Source organism: Aspergillus luchuensis, chromosome 1, assembly GCF_016861625.1.
Source record: "Aspergillus luchuensis IFO 4308 DNA, chromosome 1, nearly complete sequence".
Taxonomy (NCBI): Eukaryota; Fungi; Ascomycota; class Eurotiomycetes; order Eurotiales; family Aspergillaceae; genus Aspergillus; species Aspergillus luchuensis.
The window spans coordinates 2,065,088-2,085,381 of record NC_054849.1 but is presented as its reverse complement, the minus strand read 5'-3'; the positions used below and the strand labels follow the sequence as shown (position 1 = coordinate 2,085,381).

Here is a 20,294-nt window from a genome sequence, read left to right as displayed (position 1 = left end):
TGATCGGCGCGCTGTTTGGACATACTAATTATTGTGGATCTTCAAAGATCCCGCTGATTCAGCAGTATCTCGGACTCTTCTGTGGATGAAGCTGCCAAGAGTGGAGAATACAGAATCGGGACCATGGGGAACGGAGTTTTCGGAGATGGCGGGAAGCTGTATTGATGTTGTAGATGTGGGTAGGATAGCAACCATGGTCTGGAATTGTCTGAGTAAGCGGGAATAACGTAACCGGCAAGCGAGTCGGCCAGGCAAGCCAGTCGGCCACCTGTGTATCCCATACTAATCTAACATTTATCTAACTCTAATATCTCACCCACCGTAAGTTCAATTATAATAGAATATTAACTGAAGCTATATATATACTTTAAGAAACCAAATATCAAGAATATATAATATAATAGGATTCATGTTATATATAATACAAGTTTAAAATAAATTACCAAAAAAATACAGCGTAATACATTTTACTTGATCAAATATTGATATTTATCTTATGATATTTGTATACTAATCTTAGATATATTCTAGTATGCCAATTTCATTAGATAAATTTGAATCTATAAAGTTTGGCTGTAGTATTACAGCTCAAAAATCGCTGGATTAGTATGGGATATACAGGTGGCCGACTGGCTTGCCTGGCCGACTCGCTTGCCGGTTACGTTATAAACGGCAAAGACAACTCCATTGTAATCCTTTGGCAGTATTCCCGTTGTAGTATATGCCAGCTTTTGCTTTCTATGCGCGGTTAAGGCCGGAATTTGCGTGTCGTCATCTCTTTAGGTCGTTAAGGTGAGACACAATTCTCGAAGGGAGATAGATGGATACCATAGCTGTGCGGAAAGACTCACAGTTCTACGGTCCACTAATCAGTTTCAGTCACTAACAGTATTCATCGAATGGCCCCTTTCTAGAATGTAGAGAATGGGGTATTTCATTAGACATATGCTCGAGGTGCCAGCGAACCTCATCAGTCTCAATCCGCCATGAACCACTCAGGCAGACCCCGTGAGAAGCTAGAATGATATAACTTCAGCTCAGGCTTAGTCCCATCCCCTTCTTCTTTATCCAATTCTCCCCTCAACTCCCACGGATAGTAAATGCGAGCGCCCCTTGAGTTTAACAAACTGGCTATATATTCATGGCCTTTGCTTAGCGCCACTTGATACGCGGCAGCACCACATAGATCAGCCCGGGCACCATGCCTCAGCAGGAACTCCATCATTGATGAATCTCCCCGCTGCGCAGCCAGTTTCATGGAGCTGTCACAATCCGTCGCTCCTCCCCGCATCAGCATAAGCACAATATCTTGTCTCCCATCTGCAACAGCTCGATATAAGGGTGATGGATGATATCGATCTGGCTCCGCCCCTCGGTCCAACAAGATCTCCACGAGCTTTTCATTGCCGCACTGGACGGCCAGGAAAAGCGGTGGAACAGGTGGTGGAGGAATTTCTAGTAACATGTGCCAGCCAGAGATGTATTTAGCAATTCGACGAGGACCGCGATAAAAATTCGGCTGTGCACCGCGGTCCAGAAGCAGAACCATCATATCCTTTTGTCCGGCTCGAATACTTGCAAGTAGTGCGTTCTGTACCGCGAGAATGTCCTTGGTACTGTACCTCGCTGCGCGTAGGGGATGACGTGCAATATCAGCCCAGCTGAACAAATGGATCATATGCTCATCACCACTATCCACTGACTCCTCTGACTCGATGAGATCGCAATCATAATCATGGTTGGGGTCGATTCTTCCTTCCCTGGAGAGCCATTCCCAATCACGTTCGGAGGGTGCCTGATGACGGGGTTTGCCCACAGCGGCTTTGAGTCCGTCGAGGAGCCTGACAGCTAGGTATAGGTCACCGCTTTCTGCAACAGACTTCAGAGCGGAAGCATGAAAGTAGCGACTGTTGTAGTCATAGAGGACATCCCTAAGGAGGCAATAGAAACGACGGTTAGTTCTCACAAGTGCGTAAATGTCTCGTTGACGGCGAAGGAAGGAGACAATGGTGAGGATAGTCTCATTTGGGAGATGAGTGAGGTGCATTGAGTAAGAGGCAACCTAAGCTTGGGACTGTTCGTAAGGTGGTATGATTTTCAGGATATTAGAGAGGGACAAGCGCTTATCTATGTTCAGCTGGAGACTAGCGACTAGTAGTTCACCCTTTACCAAAATAGGCATGTATGCGGGGTGGACGCATGAAGGCCTCACACAAGATAAGACTGAACAGGTACTTTCTGTCGCACCCAAGCAGCATGATGCTATACCAACACTCCTGTTCCATTTCTATGAGGCTGACTGCCAACATTGACCCTACTCGAACCGAATCATATGACAATTTCTCTGTGGAGCTTTCGGTCATCAACCGTGTGCTTGATCAAGTTCTAGAAAGTGAGAGGCGTGCCATCAGCTATGATAGTTTAGAGTATGATACTGCTAGACTAGGTATAATAGAAATATCACCAATATCCTAGGTAATTAGGGCTTCAATTTCTCTTAGAAAACCTAAGTCAATCGATCCTATCTCCTCTGACAGATGAACCCTGCCAAATTAATCAGACTAATCTCTCTAGCGGCAACACAATCAACTAACGTATCAGACCCAGTTGGCTTCAATACGGCCTGGTTGTGCAAACAAACAGCGAGACATCTTCTGTGATAATTTTCTATCGCTCCTGAGTGGCTTTAGACAGATCCTCAATTCTGGGACCATCAACAATCGCTATAATGAACAGCTGGCCTCGGCATTGTCTCCACGATCCAACCTGTTGATAAGAGCTAAGCTCCAAGTGAAGTTCGCTCAGACGACTGGCTGTAATGGCGACTAGTAAACCAGCTTTGCCACAGATGGAGTACACGATCGTCAAGAAACCCAAGCTAGCTCGGAGCCATTTGATCAGTTAGTTTTCTTCTCATCAGCATAACCATTCCAGCGGTGATATGCAGGTTCTATGCACAAGAGTCCTAAATCTTTATGGCTTCATCATACGTGAATATGAAAAAGTCCATTCTGCTTCATTTCCCGTTTCTGCTGATTCATAGACTTCAGTTCTTGAAAGCTTATGTCCGAGGTCAAGAATAGAGAATATTTGTAAGCCGGATCAATGGGAAGGCTTTAATGAACGTTCGAATACCAATCATGTGCCCATCGTAGCTCCTTCCATGCTTGATTCATCCTCGGAAACTTCCTCCATCTCCTACGAGCTTCACTTCTCTTCGACTCTCCGACTCGCCAACATTATCAACATACGACTGATAGCCTAAGACTCGTCAGAGTTCATAAGCAAACTGACAGCCTATGATTTGCAGGAAAAATTCAGCAATATCTTTCTTCGACTGAGTCACTGTCAGTCTCTGGTGGTGATACTTCGCCTGGCCAGAGACCTTGCGTTGACTGAAACAAGACTTGCAGATCAGCCATTGATTGCTTTTCTGTTCGAGACCTAGGTCGAAACCAGTCGCCACATTGTTAACCCTCTGGCTATTACAGGCCAACACTTCGTCCGAGGCCTTATCTCCGAATGCAGCATATCAAATACCCCAAGGCAGCAGTAGCTCTGTAAGGAGCGGGCTCTTCTGGTGAAATTCTCAACATGTGCGTGGTACAAGGCAGCAGCTTGGGCCACCACTACACCTGGCGGGAATGGATAGCTGTGTAACGCAGAAAAGCCATTGTCAACGATTTAATCCGACAACTGCATCATTGTGAGACCCTGACATGTCCCTTAATGCTCTGGTCTCATACTGGGAGGCGATTCCTTCCATGGCAAGTCTTGCTGTGTCGTGCGTTCGACTGGGTCAAGATGTAAACTACTAGGGAGGCCACGTCGATAATGTCCCCAGAAACAGAAGCAAGACTAGGACACCATGTTTCAGGAATGGCCGCTCTCTTTGCACAAGGACTGGTCTTCGCATGTTTCATTGCCTGTCGCCTGTAGCCCAAACGTGCAACAAGCCAGCTGCAGTGACGGTCGGGCAGTTATTGGTAGTCATGATGCTTATGCATCAAGAACTTGAGATTGGCAGTGAAGAACAGTCGACACATCGGATAGCCAATGTGTCTACTTTCGCGGCCCTACTGGCCGTCAACCGCTTGGAGAATTGGACATGGATGGCAGTCGTGATCATAAGTACCTGAAAGTGTCAATTTGGTGAGTTCTGATTGATAGTAGGTCTGAAGGCATTCGTTCTTACACTTCCTCGATGCCATGCTATCGGCCTTGCATAGGTCAGTTCAATCGCAGCGGAAAGTGGCCTGCAGTGTCCGTATGACGGCATTCGTGGCTTCAATATTTGAAATTCGCCAGACATTTAGAGTTTCCAGCAGGTTCTACTTCTATATTCTGGAAGCCATGCTCCAACACTCATTTGTGTCACACTCGATATATGGTCTGCCGCCCGAATCGCCCTACTACAATGTCAGACACGGGAAGCTAGAACCGGCTCTGTGCAATGATAGCTAAGGATCGTATTCTGTTCCCGAAACAAGCTACCTACAGTTCTCGTCAAGCTTCTTTCATACTCCGACCACGACATTTGGTCCCGAGGCCTAATCATTCCAGCTTTATAGTGTTCTCCAGATGTGCAAGATTATAAGGTCTTGCAAATGCACGCAACAGAAGCCCCGATAAGGCAACTTCTTGTTGACGATCTCTGGTTACGGTGATTGTATCGGATATATTGGGGCGTGGGGGTTTCTATGCAATACCTTCGGATCAGTAGCTGTCGGCGACACGGCAGTGCATGCTGTCTCCCTTACAGTCATGAAGGTAGTTTTGTTTACCGGTTTTGGAGACAGAAATCAGCCAACTCATAGCTTGCCAGCAGTTTGTTCTGTTCTACTACGAGCACATCCCGGCCATTTGTTGAGCAGGCGACCAGACCGGTGTCGCAGTGTTGCTGGCCACCTTCTCTTTACTTTCGCCAATACGACGCTCTTGGCAGTATTGGGCGCCACAACGCATAGGCTGTATGGCGCGGATGCTGCTACTCTCCCTTCACGACGGCACAAGGCCTGTCCAGGCTTACTTGATCATCATTCGCGATGAACAGCCATGGTCGTATGATCCCAAAGGCGTGAATCGCATACTGCTCGGCACGGTCAGAAGTAAAGTCAGAGAAGAGGCCTAGGCTTCTGACTACAGCAAAAGGCTAATTAACATGGTGCAGATCTTTTACAGAAGCCGGTGTCAGACAATTCGAGGAGCGAAACCCACCATCCAAGCGCCGATTGACGGGATAGTTTCGACTTAAAGTTCTTATTTGAGCATAGCTTCTTCAGTAACACCACAGATCTGGCCTCACCTTGTGTATACAACAAGCACTTCTAGAGCCTCTACCGTTTCTCTAACTTAACCCCAGGCTACCATCATATATGCCACATTCACAAAGTCACATGCCACACTCATGCTTATGTGCATCACGTTCATGTGTTCAGTCTGGACAGTCCGATCTGGGCAAGCATCCAGGATCATCCGCACGTCACCATTAATTCAGCAACAAGAAATGTACATGATTGCCAACAGGGCCAAGCGGCGCAAGCTCCCTGGTTTTTAGCCCTCATATACTTCCAGATGTTATTGCACTGTGCCGGCAAGGAGCCCGTTGGCAGCACCGATCCGCATGATCAACAGGCACGGATGGGGGCATGAACCATGCATCTGGGTGCAGGGAAAAGGAAGCCGGTTTCAGGTCCATCGGGGCCAACGGCGTCGGGATAATCTAGTAGCGTTAGCCGCCTTTTTTTCGACAAGCGGACCCAATACTGCTAAAGTCCGCACTGCCTGCTTTTACTTAAAAGGAAAATAAACTGGTGATACTCCATCTCTGCACCGATTATGTACCCTTGCGTTTGCGCTCAGATTCTGAAGCCCGTCATTCCCACGGAGCGTCACACAAACAACACACCCAGCGGCTACTTGCATACCCTCGGAAGGAGCCACGAATCGGGGATTATTAGGGGAAACAAGATGTCAGACAGTCCCTAGAGGCGACGAAGGAGTTGCCTTCCAAGACGCGGGTATCCCAGGTAAAATTTTGCGATTCCGTTGGCGACAGCGGCGCAGTCCCTTGGCAACGTTCAAAATCTCTTTCGTGGCAAAGGGGTAAATGGAGTCATGATGGATGGGTGCATTTTGATAACCTAATTGTGGAAAGTGCCGGTTGCTTAGGGTTTCGCCTCTCAGGGGCGAGCATCTTCTCCCTCTTCGGCAGCCTTTGATGTCCTTGCTTGGGTGTAACAAAACGGGACGCATGGCATCGGGTGCGGTCGCGGCACGGTCAACTGTCAGTAGTGTTCATGTGTGTTTGCATGTCACTACATATGCAAGCACCATACCAGAAACAGGGTCTAAGGATTGCCGTTGTCAGTGCGGCCTGGACTGCGTCTGGTACCTCGATACTCACCGACCTCTGCTGGAACCAACAGAGTACCCAGACAAAATCAGAAAGGGAAGAAAGTTCTGCAAGGCTCGGGCATCCCACTCTCCAGACCGACAGTAGCTGCGCCAGTGTCATCCAAAGGGTTCCACAATCCATCCCAAAAAAGGAACGAACGAAGCCCTCGTTCGCCAGGGGATTGGCTTGCCGCGATCATCACGAGGTAGCCGACACAAACGGGCCGGAAGCAGATGGAAAAGACAGCACATACGGTGAAAATCTTTATAGCGACATTTGGTGATCGGTCACTGTTTTCTGTTTCGCAGCGTCATTGGCAACAGGTGCATATGATGGCATCGTTGGTATCACCTTGGTGGCTGTCACTGGATACCCTAGAAAAGCTGCAACGGAAGGCGAAAAACCAAGCTATAAAGGTCAGCGCGCCACGGCCTCCAGTAGGGAACCGCTCTGAGATTCTACCCTATAGCTGTCTTGCTTATATCTTCACGAGAAGGCTTATAGTATCATTCTGTTATAGTTTCCATTGGACATCCACGCGGACTCCTAAAGACGCACCACTCGCCTTTGCTGGCTCTGAGTCTGCGAGAATCTTTACCAACACACTCGTTATTACCTCTGCAAAGAGATTTCAGCACAGCCATGCCGCAGAAAGCCGCTCAGCAAGCTGGGATCCCCGAAGGGCGTGGAGTCAGGTACGACGAGATCGATATGGCGCTCTTCCGCGCCAAGCTCTCCTACCATGCGACGGCCGAAGAGCGCATGGCGTCGCGAGATCCCAATCTCGTCTCTATCTCGGAACATCAAGCGCGATTGTTGAGGCTCTGGGAGATGCACCAGCACTCGAGGGAGGAAAAGAACGGCGGTAACATGACACCGGCCGAGAGGAACCAGCTGGCGCAGTTTCAATGGCGATACAAACGATTGGAGGACCTCGCCACGCAGGGCACGAGGTAGTAGCCGAGGACGATAGCAGCATCAACATGAGAGTTATTTGGAAGAGCGGCATCATGGGGCGTTTCGTTAGATGTAGATTCACGAAGCTTTTGGTTGTTGATTCGAGACAACCGGCTGTGGGTGATTAAATTGCCCGTGAATCCTGATTTTTGTTTTGTTTCTTGTTCTTATCCATGTCCTTGATTTCCTTATAGCCTGCTGGATACTTGCATGTAAACATTATTTCCTCTCTCTCTCTCTCTCTCTCTCTCTCTCTCTCTCTCTCTCTCTCTCTCTCTCTCTCTGTCTGTCTGTCTATTTCATTGTTGTTCTGTATCTTCTCCTGTCGGGCCACATAGTACCCAACATTCGCTTGACCAGCCCTGTACGTACGCAGACTCGAAGCGAACACGTTCACGGCACTCCATGCACGCCATCTAGACTAGCCGCAGTAGCACCGAACTACCAAGTTAGCACCACGTCCCTCCCCCTCGACGTCAAGCATGTAACCCAACTCAATTCGATCAAAACCAGCCCCATTGCAACGGTAACGCGCCGTTCCCCGTCCAGCACACCCACTCATACGGGACACCAAGCCGTGGCGGTCGGTCGGTCGGTCGGTCCCAGGGGAACCAAAGAAGAGAGGAGGGGGGAGGGGGGAGGGGAGTACAATAGTCACCTCCTCACGTCGTACATTGGGCACGCGACAGCAACCAAAAAGAAAGAATCAACTTTAATTATTGCATGCTTCCTTCCTATTGTTCCGTTGATTCCCATTGATTGCACATGCGAGGGGGAAGTGGTAAGTGTGGGTGTCGTGTCCGAGAGCCGAGCGAGTCGGCTCCGTAGATCGAATTCCCCAGTTTAACTTACTTATGCCCTAGTTTGGGTTTATTGTGTATGTATGTTGTATCTATCTCTGCGTTGTTTCATTATTTCTCCGATCGGGTGTGTGCGTGTGCGTGTGCATGTGCATGGTGTAGAGAGGTGTGAGTCATGCGTAGTAGCGAGACTGTAGAAGAGACGAGGACTATCCGGGTGTCTCTAACTAGACTAGAGAAATGATGATAATGAACGAATTGAATTGTAATTCTCCCTCGGCTGTTACATAAAATGTTGGGGATTATAAGGTGATGTGATGTGGGAGTCGGAAGAGGGCGACGAGGGGGTGTCGGAGAGCTCCGACCCGGAGGATGTGGAGTTTTGGTTTACTTTGGTTCTGGTGGGGTTGGAATTGACCCGGTTTTGATGGAGAAGAGAAAGAAGTATTGGAATAGGTGTGTAGAGGATTCGGATTGAGGGGGGTTTGAGGTGTATTGGGTTGATGATGATACTGGTAGAGGAGTAAATAGAGAGAGGAGAGATGGGAAGGGAGAAAGGGGGTATGTAAATAATAATAGAGTCGAATAATATAGGGTGATAGTAGAAAGAGCAGATAGAAGAGACAATGAGGGGAGGGGGAAATTGCGGATGAAGCGATAAGATCGAGTAATCAGCGGGGCAGAAACTCTTATCAACTCACATACTTGAATTCTACTTAAACCTCATCATATTCCCTCCTCATTTTCCTTTTCCCCCCTTCACCTCTTTCTTTCTTTCTTTCCTCATAACCACATTTCAATCAAAATACCAAACCATCATATAATCAATTCACTTTAAAAGAACTCGTCAACATGTCCACCTCTCAAGATTACATCCCCGCCGACCAAATCGACTCCACCTTCGCGCACACCACCAACCTCGCCTCCTCCGCCCTGAACAGCACCATCCTCTCCTGTTCCAACGAATACTTCGCCGCCGCCTCCAACCTCCTAACCCCCACACCACCCATCAATCGCCCGGGCGTCTTCGTCCACACCGGAGCCTGGTACGACGGATGGGAAACCCGCCGTCACAACCCGGCCCCCTACGACTGGGCCGTGATCAAGCTGGGCGTGTCCAGCGCGCACATCTACGGCGTAGAAGTCAACACGGGGTACTTCATCGGCAACTACGGCGAGAAGGCCTCTCTGCAAGCAACCTACGCGCCCAACACCCCGGACTCTGAAGTCGCGGACGAGAAGTACGCGAACTGGACGACGATTCTCCCGCCCGTAGAATGCGGGCCGTCGCAGCGGCGGGCGTGGAAGCTGGATCCCGAGGTGCATGGCAAGGCGTTTACGCATGTGCGGCTGTTGATGTACCCCGATGGTGGGTTTGGGCGGTTGAGGGTGTATGGGAAGGCCATTCCGGGTGATGTGAAGGTTGCTGGTGGGGAAGAGGAATTGAGTTCTGCGTTGGTTGGGGGTGTGGCGCTTGCGGCGTCGGATCAGCATTTCACGCCGTGTTCGAATCTGTTGTTGCCCGGTCGGGGGAAGGATATGGGGGATGGGTGGGAGACGGCGAGGTCGAGGGCGAAGGGTCATGTTGATTGGGCTATTGTGAAGTTGGGGTTGGTGGGGAGTGTGAGTCGGGTGGTGGTGGATACGAAGGACTTTAGGGGTAATTTCCCTAGGGAGGTGCGCGTGCATGGGCTGGTGGAGGGGAGTGTTAAGGATGGGGAGGAGCCGACGCATGATCATCCCGGTTGGGTCGAGTTGGTTAAGGGCGATAGGCCTTGTCGGGCGGATACGGAACATGTCTTTGAGGGTCAGGATTTGGCGGCTGGTGGGGAGGATACGAGGGCGTTTACGCATGCTAAGTTGACGTTGGTGCCGGATGGAGGTGTTAAGCGGTTCAGGGTGTTTGGAAAGCGTAAGGCTGTTGCTGCTTAAGATATAATGTGAGATGTAAAATGGGTACTTAGTTACTAGGATCACCAAGAATGAACATCATGCTAAACAAATCCTGAAAACTGCAATTCTTACACCCATGATATAATTCTCTAAATCATCCAGAACGCCAGACCTTGGTATTCTTCATCCCCTCGTAGACTCAACTGAAAGGAGATGGAAAAAATCACGGTATCACCAAGACATACAGATAGCAACGTGCACGCGAGCCAGAGATATATATGATAGACAGAAACAACGCCGAAGGAGACATCACTTAATCAACACACGCATGATAAACATCATTGTCTTCGATAAACCTGGTACTGCGTCGGTCTGCAGAACAGAAAGAGTGAAGAACAAAAGAAAGCATGAAGCACGAGTACATCGGACAGACGAGAGTAACCAAAATGCAAGAGACCGGGAATGGAGCCTCCACTGCTGGTATCATCAATCATATGCTTCATCATCATCGCTTAGAACTGAAAGGACGTGAACCAGCAAGACACGGAACGATGCTCAGCCCGTATGCTTTTCACGGTATAACTCGCAAAGTACAATCTAGAATGAGCAGCACAGCAACATCGATAGAGAATCGCTCAGAATATGCAGGGTATCACAGGTGAGTCACTGACGGAAGCAATCGTCTGGGGTCAGTGCTGACCCAGAGGAATGGCAAAAGCTTGCCATCGTAGAGATTAGAAGGAGTCACCACGACGCTAATTTTCTATAGGTGGCCGCTCTTGCAGTTGCTTATCTTCTTCAGGCGTCAGAGCGGTGGCTTGGCCGTCAATATTAGGCGACATGGAGTGGCTCCGTGGTGTCCCTGCCTCAGTGCTTACACTCCCTCGTTCCCGGTTCACCAGCCGCGTCCTTGTGTATGCTGGCACTGGTGCAAGGTATTGGTCAAGCATCTCACTCAAGATAGTAGATCGAACCGGCTTGGGAAGGTAGTTGTTCATTCCGGCACCAAGGCACTTCTCGCGATCTCCTTCGATGGCACTCGCCGTCATGGCTATGACCAACACTTCGTTGACATTGGGATCTGGGTCTTTTCGGATCTCGCGAGTGGCATTGTAGCCGTCGAGAGTCGGCATTTGTACATCCATCAGCACCACATGGAACGGGTTGCCTTCACGAGATCTTGTTCGGAGAGCTTCAACTGCCTGCCGCCCATCACTGTACGCTTCGCACTGAAGATTGAGCCCCTTGACGAATTTGACCGCAATCTTTTGGTTAATAGGATTGTCTTCAGCGATACAGACTCGAATCTGATCCCGAGGCACCATGGTCAAGTCTCGAGCAGTAGGAACCGGAGCTTTGTTCTCCACCTGATTGGCAGCCTTGTTTTTGGCAGCTTTAGCGGCAGCGTCTTTCACCTTGTTGAATGCCAGATGGAACGTCACCGTAGTTCCAACGCCTGAGGTCGAATCCAGCCAAATAGCACCGCCTAGGACGTCCTCAATAATTGCCTTGCAGATACTCAATCCAAGCCCACTACCGCCATATGACCGCGCCGTGGAGTTATCGGCTTGCGAAAATGGCCGGAACAGCCGGGATTTTTGTTCTTCTGAGATCCCAATACCCGTATCGGATACAGAGCACTCTAAACGGACACGACCCTTGCCTTCCCTGGAAACTTTGGCTCTCACAGTCACGGATCCCTTGGGAGTGAACTTGTAACTGTTACTGAGAAGGTTCATGAAGATCTGATGCAAGCGAACAGGGTCTCCGAGGACCACAAGTTCTGGTGGTACTTTGTCCAGATCCTCGATGGTCTCTAGCCCACGATCACGATGCGTATAGCGAAGGGCGCGAACCACCTCCGAGATTGTTTCCCGAATGTTGAGGGGTACGGTAGAGATCTTCATCTTGCCTGCCTCCAACTTGGAGAAGTCAAGGATATCGTTGATGAGTGTGAGCAGCGTGTCAGCGCAGACACGGATCGATTCCACATATTCGTCCTGCTCTCTGTCCAACTTGGTACCCTTGAGGAGTTCCGACAAACCAATAACGCCATTCATTGGTGTGCGCAGATCATGAGATATGTTAGCCAAGAAGATGGACTTGGCCTTTGCTGCATCTTCTTTCAGCTTCACGTTATGCTTTGCTTCAGCCTCGGCCACTTTAGCCTTCTGCTCCGCCTCGCGAGCCTGGGCAAGTGCGCGCTTTTGAGCCTCCACCATAGAAGCGTTGGTAGCGCTGACCTTGCGCACTTCGCGGAAGAGCAACGCATTGGAAAGCGAGATACCAATTTGGTTGCAAAGCAAGTGGAGAACCACAACATTCCGCTGGGTGAATGAATTCGGTTTGCCTTCAATATGAATGACACCGAGCAGATGCTCGGCCTGCATAATAGGCAATGCGATCACGGACCGCCCAAGGGGATACCTGGCTTGATAGCCCTCATTGACGTTCGAGAAACGCTCATCCTCCAAAACGTTGTGAACCAGAACTTCCTCCCTAGTGCGCATCACGTAGTGAGAGATCTGATGCGCCATCTTATCCTCGATTTCGGAGAACGGAAGGCCATCCACGAAAGACTTCTGTCCTTTCTCCAGGTCCCCAGCCGCAGCGACCGTGAAGTTATTATCGAAATTGGTCGCAATGACCGCAGAGTCTGAGCCATTGCAGGATTCCAGAACGATTTCAATCATCTTCGTCAAAAGTTTGTCGATCTGAAGCTCCGAGGACATCACCTGACTAGATTCGAGGATGCTTGATAAGTCGATAATATCTGTTTCATATTAGAACCGCTCACAGGAAGGGAGTGGAGCGAGGTAGCTTACCAAGGCCGACGCCAGATATGTCGAATGAACGCTCACCCGTAGTAACGCCATTTTGTTCTATCCAGCGTTGTTTTCTGTCATCTTCTTCCATATTTTGTGCTACTCCCATGTGTTCTTGGCCGGTATTGCGATTGATTCCGAGCAGTGAGTCCACGGTTTGACAGCCAGCGTCAACGTTCCTCGAGGATGTGGCGGTTTTCAATAGCCATTCATGCTTCTCGGTCAGCTGCGCCGCCTTGCCCACGGCGCTTATCGCGGCCCATGCGGCAATTGCGTCTTGCATGACAGAACGCGCCGCCCTTTTGGCACCGCGACGGATTAGGAACTCTCCTATTCGAAAGTTAATTTGAGCCAAGACGTGGGGGTAACCCCTCCCCCAAAGCACTGCGGTTCGGGATGTCGGTGTACATACCATGCAGTTCTAGAGCAAGCGCTTCCTCCAAGGGCCACCCATGGATTTGACAATGATCGATTGCAGCCTGGCTTGGTTAGATTCCCTCCACAATGTATCCAGAGCAATTCTGCAACTTACTTCGAAAGATTGAATTGCAGAAGTATGGTCATTCCGGACTTCGCATATTAGTGCCTCCAATATCAAGGACCACATTCCATAATTGGCATCACAAGCACTGCGCGCGAAATCCACTTCAGCTTTATACTTTAAGACCGTATGCAGGCTTCCATCAAGATACCCGCGAGCAGGGTACTCGTTGTGGAGAGTCAAAAGAGAAAGGGCGAGATAGAAGTAGACTACGTATGAAACACGAGCAGACCACAGCCTGGGCATAGTCTCCATCATCTGCATACCCAGCTGTATAGCCTTAGTATGATGTCCGTATGCAAATAGCGGAATCATTGCAAGACCCCAGTAAATGTCTCGCGGGCGATCGGCGTTGCTGGCATTGTTGTCCAGGAAAGCGATGTACTCGTTCGTGTGATGGTGCTCGTCGGACATGATAGTGTCAGGAGAACGACAGGCCGTTTTACCTTGCAAAGCACGCGCAACTTGTCTGCAGGCAAACATGTTAGCAGGTGACATTTTCTTCCCTTCCAAAGGTATCCAAGACGTCCTTACCTCACTGCAAGCAGACTAGCACCACCACGAGTATCATTGACCCAGTCGGGAATATCTTCTGGGCTTTCGTTGCAGAACGCCTCCACCTGCGCCATATCATGGCCTAGATATAGTCTTGTCATCGCCATCGAAGACAAACTGATTAAGGTGATGTATGGATCGCCCATCGAGAAGGACGTTTCCACAGAGGCCTCGAGATTTGGGAGTGTCGAGGACAGCGGAACGCGCAAGTGGCCGACGTAAAGGTTATGTACAATAGAGCCCCGGCTTTGAGTCCACTGTTCAGGACACCGCTCAAGGAGGGTGAGCGCGAAATCGCTCAGCCTCACGGCGAGCTCTAGGTCCCTAAATCGGCTGAACGATATCATCGCGAGGTGCGAACAGCCGATAGAAATCTGCACAAACCCGCCTTTGAAGAGATGTAGGTTCATCATCTCAATGGCCATCCGGTAGAATGTTAGTGCATCATCCCAGTACGTGACAGCCATCGCCTCAGCCATGACCTCTCCAATAGTGATCATGTCGACATCCTTGCTGACGGGCTTACGGACAATAGCTTCCAAGTCGGCTTGCTCGAGGTACGCGCGAAGATTACGGTAGGCATCATCGCATTCATCGTAGGTCGTAGGCTCTCGTAGATGCACACCAAGCTCTTCCAGACACGTAAGGAGTGAATCCATTGAACGGAGGTGGTTACCCATCTGAGCGTAGATCTTGGCCTTCACAATCCAAGCTCTTGATTTGCAGACGGCACTCTTTCCATGTTCGAAGACTTTATCTAGCAGGTCCAAAGCTTCCGTGTTATGGCCTTGAGACCATGACATTTCAGCCGTAGCAATATGCAGACGCAAAGTCTCCCGGTAGTACACGTCAGCGTTATTGTCATCCCAAGGATTGTCTTGAAGGAAAGTGATGCAGTGCCGGAAGTACCAAAGCGCTGTTGGACGCGCACCCGATTGCGCAGCGGTTTGCGCCGCATCCCATAAGATCTTTCTATATTCAAGTCTCTCTACGACACGAGACTTGATAATCCGAGACGCCAGGGCCACATGTCGTGCCATTGCGTATCGACTGCGGCCATCATGGTAGTACTTCATCATTGCCTGGGATATGATAAAATGCATTTTTTCCACATTCCGTCCCTCTGTCAACGAAAGAGCCGCTTGCGAGAAGCGATCATTGACAAATCTGAAACACGGGTTAGTGGATACAAATATGAAGTAAACCAGGAGCACCTACCTAAATTCATCGTCCGTCTTTCCCGGGATGATCAGGTTTGCTTGCACAAGATACTGCAGACCGACAACCATATCGGCTTCAGTTTGTCGGATTAAATTTGCATTCTGAGGACAGGTAAGGTCTACCGCCTCATCGTCCTCGCTGGAATACAAGAACTCGCTTGTAAGAAGTTTTTGTACTAGAGAGAATGCGAACGGGCTTCCTAGCAATGCGCCCCAGACCATAATGGATCTGGCGGCCGGAGGAATTTCCTGGAGACGCCTTGCAATGAACCCTAGCCCAAGCCCTTCGCCATACCTAGGAGCCACAAATTCGGTGAAGATCCGATCCAGGTCGAATTCCCACACGGAATTTTTCCACGAATACCAGATACAGTTTTTGCTATAGCAGGTTTCGAGCATCATTCGAACAAAGAACGGGTTGCCCATGCTCTTTTCCTGTATGACAGCAGCAAGTGGAGTTAACATCGGGTTGGGTTCCTGATGCATTGTAGCGGCCACGATTTGCATGATCTCTTCCTCTCCAAGAGGCTTGAGAACGACGCGCGTCACACTGGAATTCTCAGAATCGAAGAGCGGCCTGATTATGTTCGATTCCAGCTCAGACTTCCGGCTTGTGAGTATCAATACACATGGAATTTTAGCTTTCACGATGTTCATGATCAACTCCAGGGTCTCATCATCGGCATAATGCAAATCGTCCACACAAGCGCAGATCAATCGGTACTGGGACAGAGTCCGCAGTATCTCCAAAAACGTCTCCATCAACCGCATGTTCTTCAGTGCGGCATTAGATAGAAAGAAGTCCACAGAGCTTTGTCCATGATCCAGACTTGGAAGTGCAACGCGCTTGGATGGTTCGCCCTTAGTCGAAACCTCCTTAAAGATATGTTGCGCTGCCGAAAGTCTGGGCGAAATTTGTCTTTCATTTCCTCCCGATGACATGAGCTGCTCCGGGAGTTCCAGCACACGGTGTAATGTCGGCCACATTGGTCTCAACGCAGTGCGGATGTTATTGTGGTATTCAGTTGTCACATCGCGTTCAGAAAAGATCTGGCGGAGAAGGCTGGCCAGAATTTTGGCGAAAGGTTCAAATGGTATCCGCCTGGCGCGATCCAGACGGGCGATACCGATATATCCAAGTTTACGAATTGCGGGCTGAACACGGTTCAAAAGGTCGGTCTTTCCAATGCCAGCTGCACCGCTTATGGTAATTACTTCGCACTTTCCGGGGCGGCGAACCTTGTGTGCAGCCTTCGCCCTGGCAACAGATCCGATGGAATCACCATGGCTCTGCGTGCTTGTTCCAGCAGAAGGATGGCCATCTCTGTCTACATTCTCCCAGGACGCGCGAGACTCCACAGGACTCCTGGGTTTTCCTGACGAGTCTCCGGGTTTAGGAGTTGAAGGAGAAGAATCAGTGCTGTGCAGAGATTCGTGCGTAGATGTGCGTCCTATGTTGTAAGCGCCACCGTTGGAAGCTGCCCTGGACGCAAGATTGAAGGAGCCTGAGTCGCTCGAGCCAGATGCAATCTCAAAGCTATCAACTCGGCCGTCCGAGACAGAAGAATTGGATCCTACTCCACTGGATGTCTGAGCAGCTGCTCTCGCATAGGCAGCTTGCTGGCGCCTATGAACCTTCTCGACGACGTTGATTATCCTGTCATATTCCTCTCCCCGCCCAAACATGCGAGAGGGAAGCGTGAAGAAGGACGACACATCACGCTGAGCGATCTGGAAGTCTTTCAATGCTTCACTATCACCATCCCCCAGCAACTGAGAGATCTGTGCCAGATCTCGCTTGACAGATGAGATGGTGTGGTAGCGTTCATTGACAGCTTTCTGTGTCATCTTCTGGATTACAGCTGACACTGCGTCGGGGACATCCATTCTCTTGGCCGAGAGCGGTGGTAGCTTCTTTCCTAGTACGTTCTGTACGACTTCAACAGGGTCGCTGCCCGTGAAGGCCGGTTTACCAACCAACATCGTCCAGAAGAGCACGCCCAAAGCATAGATGTCAGTTCGACTATCCGGTTCCGTAGGCATTCTTCCCGTTTGTTCCGGAGCGATGAATTGTAGCTTATTCTTGACACCAAGCTCCTTTGACAGGGATGACCAGCCTTCACTCAGGATGTTATCGAAAGACCTAGCACCATTTCCCGTGTTGGTAAGCTTCACAGACCCCGCCTCTCGATTGAAATGGAAGGCATCCCCGCGGATTTCGCCATGTACCGTCTTGAGGCCGTAGTGTAAAAGCTCCAAGCAATCGCAAGCACCAATCGCAAAATCGAGAAAAGTGGAAAGAGAAACTTGTTCTCCTGGGGTCGGCTCATTGCTGTCAGTCCTACCACCGGCCGCGAACCAGGCAGGACCAAAAGCGACCATTTCTCGCAACATATTCTGGCCGGGGGATTCAAAGATAGCCACGAGGAGAGGGCCTGCATCACCTGGGTCGGAGGGCAAGCGTATAAGGTCTATAGGGCGTATAGTATGGTTGCAATCTGGATCGGAAGTCTGCACGATAGATCTGAGCATATGGAACTCGCGCTCCAGCCTCACAACGTGAGACGAGACTCGCGCTAACACTGGAATCCATATTGACTCGTGATCCATGCGAGAAAGGGAGAGCTCGCTACTGGATTCGCTTAAGCTGCTTCTCCAGTGATGTCGAAATGGAGGGCGGGACTCGGTTCGCGGGGAATTGCGAGCCAGGCTAGAGGGGCCCGACGAGGTCGCGGCAGGTGTAGACACATCTGACTCTGCGGCATGTCGGAGGCCAAAGACATGCCAGTGATTATATGTCGAATGAAACGGCTCAATAGTCTGATCCCATGTATATCCAGGCAGATGTCCCAACCTCTCAAAAAGGCGTGCCGGTGGGAGTGGCAGGTCGTCACCCAGTATATGGCTGTCCTCCATCTCCACCAACACTTATCGCGGAAATCCTGAGTATTCGGCCCCTCAGTTGACGGCCATAGATAGCCGATCGGTGGTGAGTAGTCGCAAACTGAGATGGCAAGGCTGTTCGGACAGGGGACCAGGAGGCATAAGGACGAAAACGGTTCAATCGCCAAGCAGGGTGGAGAGGGCGAGGCGCTGCCCCCTCTCGAAAAGGTTCAGGGTAAGTCGGGCAAAGGGTTTCGATCAAATGCGACAAGGGCACGGTCGGAGGGGGCGAAGAGAGCGATCAAACGCGATTCGGTGAGCTCAGCGTGGTCAGGACACAGCTATCAGCATCCCCACCAGTCAAGGTGAACGCGATCGCAAGCGAACAATGGGATCAACTCTTTCGAGGCAAGAACTCTGGTTGGGTTGGGGGTCTAGGGAGGCCTGAGGCTGTAGATTTCCTGAATAAGCCGTTGCCTTAGTCAGCTGCCGTTGGGCATCACGAGGGAGGATAGATGATGGTGGAAAAAGCGGGAGATCAGCCGTCGTGCTTTTGTTCTCGAAAGGGTGGCTGCACGAGTTGCGCGCCTGTGAGGTGACCTTGCCGCCTGAACTTTATTAGGATTATTTTTTTTATCATCACCCTGCAAGTATTGTCATGGCTGCATTTGCGAGGAAAGGGCTCCCGAATTTTTATCAGCTTTGTATGTAGCACAACATGGTGGGCTGATGTTGATTTTCCACCTTCCCTACTACTATCATATGGAATAAACAACCGCCCGCACTCAGCTTACTACTATGCTTAAAGGCGACTTTCAATGAGTAGCAGTCGCATACTAACGATCCTATCTTTGGTATATATCTCTTGAGTGATGAATGGGTCATGCGATTGTTGTATTACGAAATATAGACATCTCTTATTGTGTCATACAGAGTTCAAATCGACGTAACTCTCTCCAAAGCGGCGCATACTGTACCTGAACTAGTCTCCAGCTGGGCTTGCCAAGCAATGGATACCAGCACCACCCGAGAACCCTCCTGTAGACCGACAAATTAGGATGGGGGAGTGACATAGCTTTTTATCCCGATGTACTATCTATCAATCAATCATCTGGAGGCGGGGGTGGAGGGTGTGACAATGCCATCATTGTCATGTTAGTTCAGGGGAAAATTGACTGCATCGCCACTTCCCCTTACTTGACAACGTCAATGCAGTATCCCGACCGGGTAAATGGGCGACTAGTAGATTTCTAAGGGTCACTATCTTAATAGTCCGAGAATTAGGTGCTATTCTTGGATAGTAAATAGAAGCGGTTATTGAGAATGGTCACCTGAAACCACAGAACTCTCAGCCGAGTCAGAAAAGTCAGTCTGACAGTGTTGTTGGCCCCTACATAGTACTACAAACTGTGTGAAGTGAGGAATGTTGGTTTAATGTAGCCGATTTTTGAACGGTAAGAAGGGCCTAAATTTGGTGCCATGGAACTTGGCGGGCTAATGAGAATATCCTAGGTTTGAAGGATCTTCCAGAAAATTCATTGTGGGACTAGGAAAATAGTAGCGTTAGGTTAATAGCAGTTGTTCTGTTTTGGCCCCTTAAATATATACTAGCTCTTCCCAACGTCTTTACCCCACGCTTCGTTGTCCAAGTAAGTAGTAATGTGAAATCCGATGAAGGATAAAGAAATATATTTCAAATCAAATAAATATCACAAAAGTGACCATGTTTGTTGCCCCACGCAGACATTTAAATAAATCATGATAAGAACAGAGCGACTGGAGTTAATGTAAGACGAATCTATTGATTATCAGAGGTTGCAGGGTTTGTTCCCGCTTATCCCAATATGCGGTGAGCACCATCCACTCAAAAACAAAACCCTTCCCCAGCTCAATTTACGGGAAGACAACAATTGATTAGTTCCTGGGGCGAATCATCTTGGGCATATTACACATCTCTTGATCTTTCATAATACCGGTGTTAACTCGGGAATTTGATGGTCAAATACACCATATCTCCGGAGGAACTTCTGGCTGGATTACGCATGGAGTATATGGGCCTGGTGAGTTTGACAAAAGCTCCATTTGAGCCTTTCGAGGACGCGTTTTGTTTCGGGCTGAATATTTGGTTTTATGATATGTGTTTTGGAATTCAGCAAGATCTTGCACGCCATCGCTGCTACCAATGGGTGCATAGATGATCCGAGATATATATAAAATACCACT

The 20,294-nt window shown here is 49.6% G+C and overlaps 4 protein-coding genes across 4 annotated transcripts; 2 read left to right on the top strand and 2 right to left on the bottom strand.

The window, feature by feature from the left end:
* Positions 1-976: 976 nt before the first annotated feature.
* On the bottom strand, positions 977-2,047 carry AKAW2_10719S (uncharacterized protein; the record flags this gene model as incomplete). Its single annotated transcript, XM_041690312.1, has 1 exon — positions 977-2,047. One exon carries the CDS (start codon positions 2,045-2,047, stop codon positions 977-979), a length of 1,071 nt encoding a protein of 356 aa, XP_041537439.1.
* A 4,992-nt stretch (positions 2,048-7,039) lies between these two features.
* On the top strand, positions 7,040-7,354 carry AKAW2_10718A (uncharacterized protein; the record flags this gene model as incomplete). The annotated part of the gene is made up of 1 exon (XM_041690301.1): positions 7,040-7,354. One exon carries the CDS (start codon positions 7,040-7,042, stop codon positions 7,352-7,354), a length of 315 nt encoding a protein of 104 aa, XP_041537438.1.
* A 1,652-nt stretch (positions 7,355-9,006) lies between these two features.
* DAL2 (allantoicase) lies at positions 9,007-10,086 on the top strand (the record flags this gene model as incomplete). Its single annotated transcript, XM_041690290.1, has 1 exon — positions 9,007-10,086. The coding sequence occupies one exon, from the start codon at positions 9,007-9,009 to the stop codon at positions 10,084-10,086; it is 1,080 nt and encodes a 359-aa protein (XP_041537437.1).
* A 716-nt stretch (positions 10,087-10,802) lies between these two features.
* Positions 10,803-18,104, bottom strand: AKAW2_10716S (putative sensor histidine kinase/response regulator; the record flags this gene model as incomplete). The annotated part of the gene is made up of 6 exons (XM_041690279.1): positions 10,803-12,820; positions 12,873-13,202; positions 13,285-13,351; positions 13,405-13,882; positions 13,948-15,135; positions 15,187-18,104. 6 exons carry the CDS (start codon positions 18,102-18,104, stop codon positions 10,803-10,805), a joined length of 6,999 nt encoding a protein of 2,332 aa, XP_041537436.1.
* Positions 18,105-20,294: the final 2,190 nt, after the last annotated feature.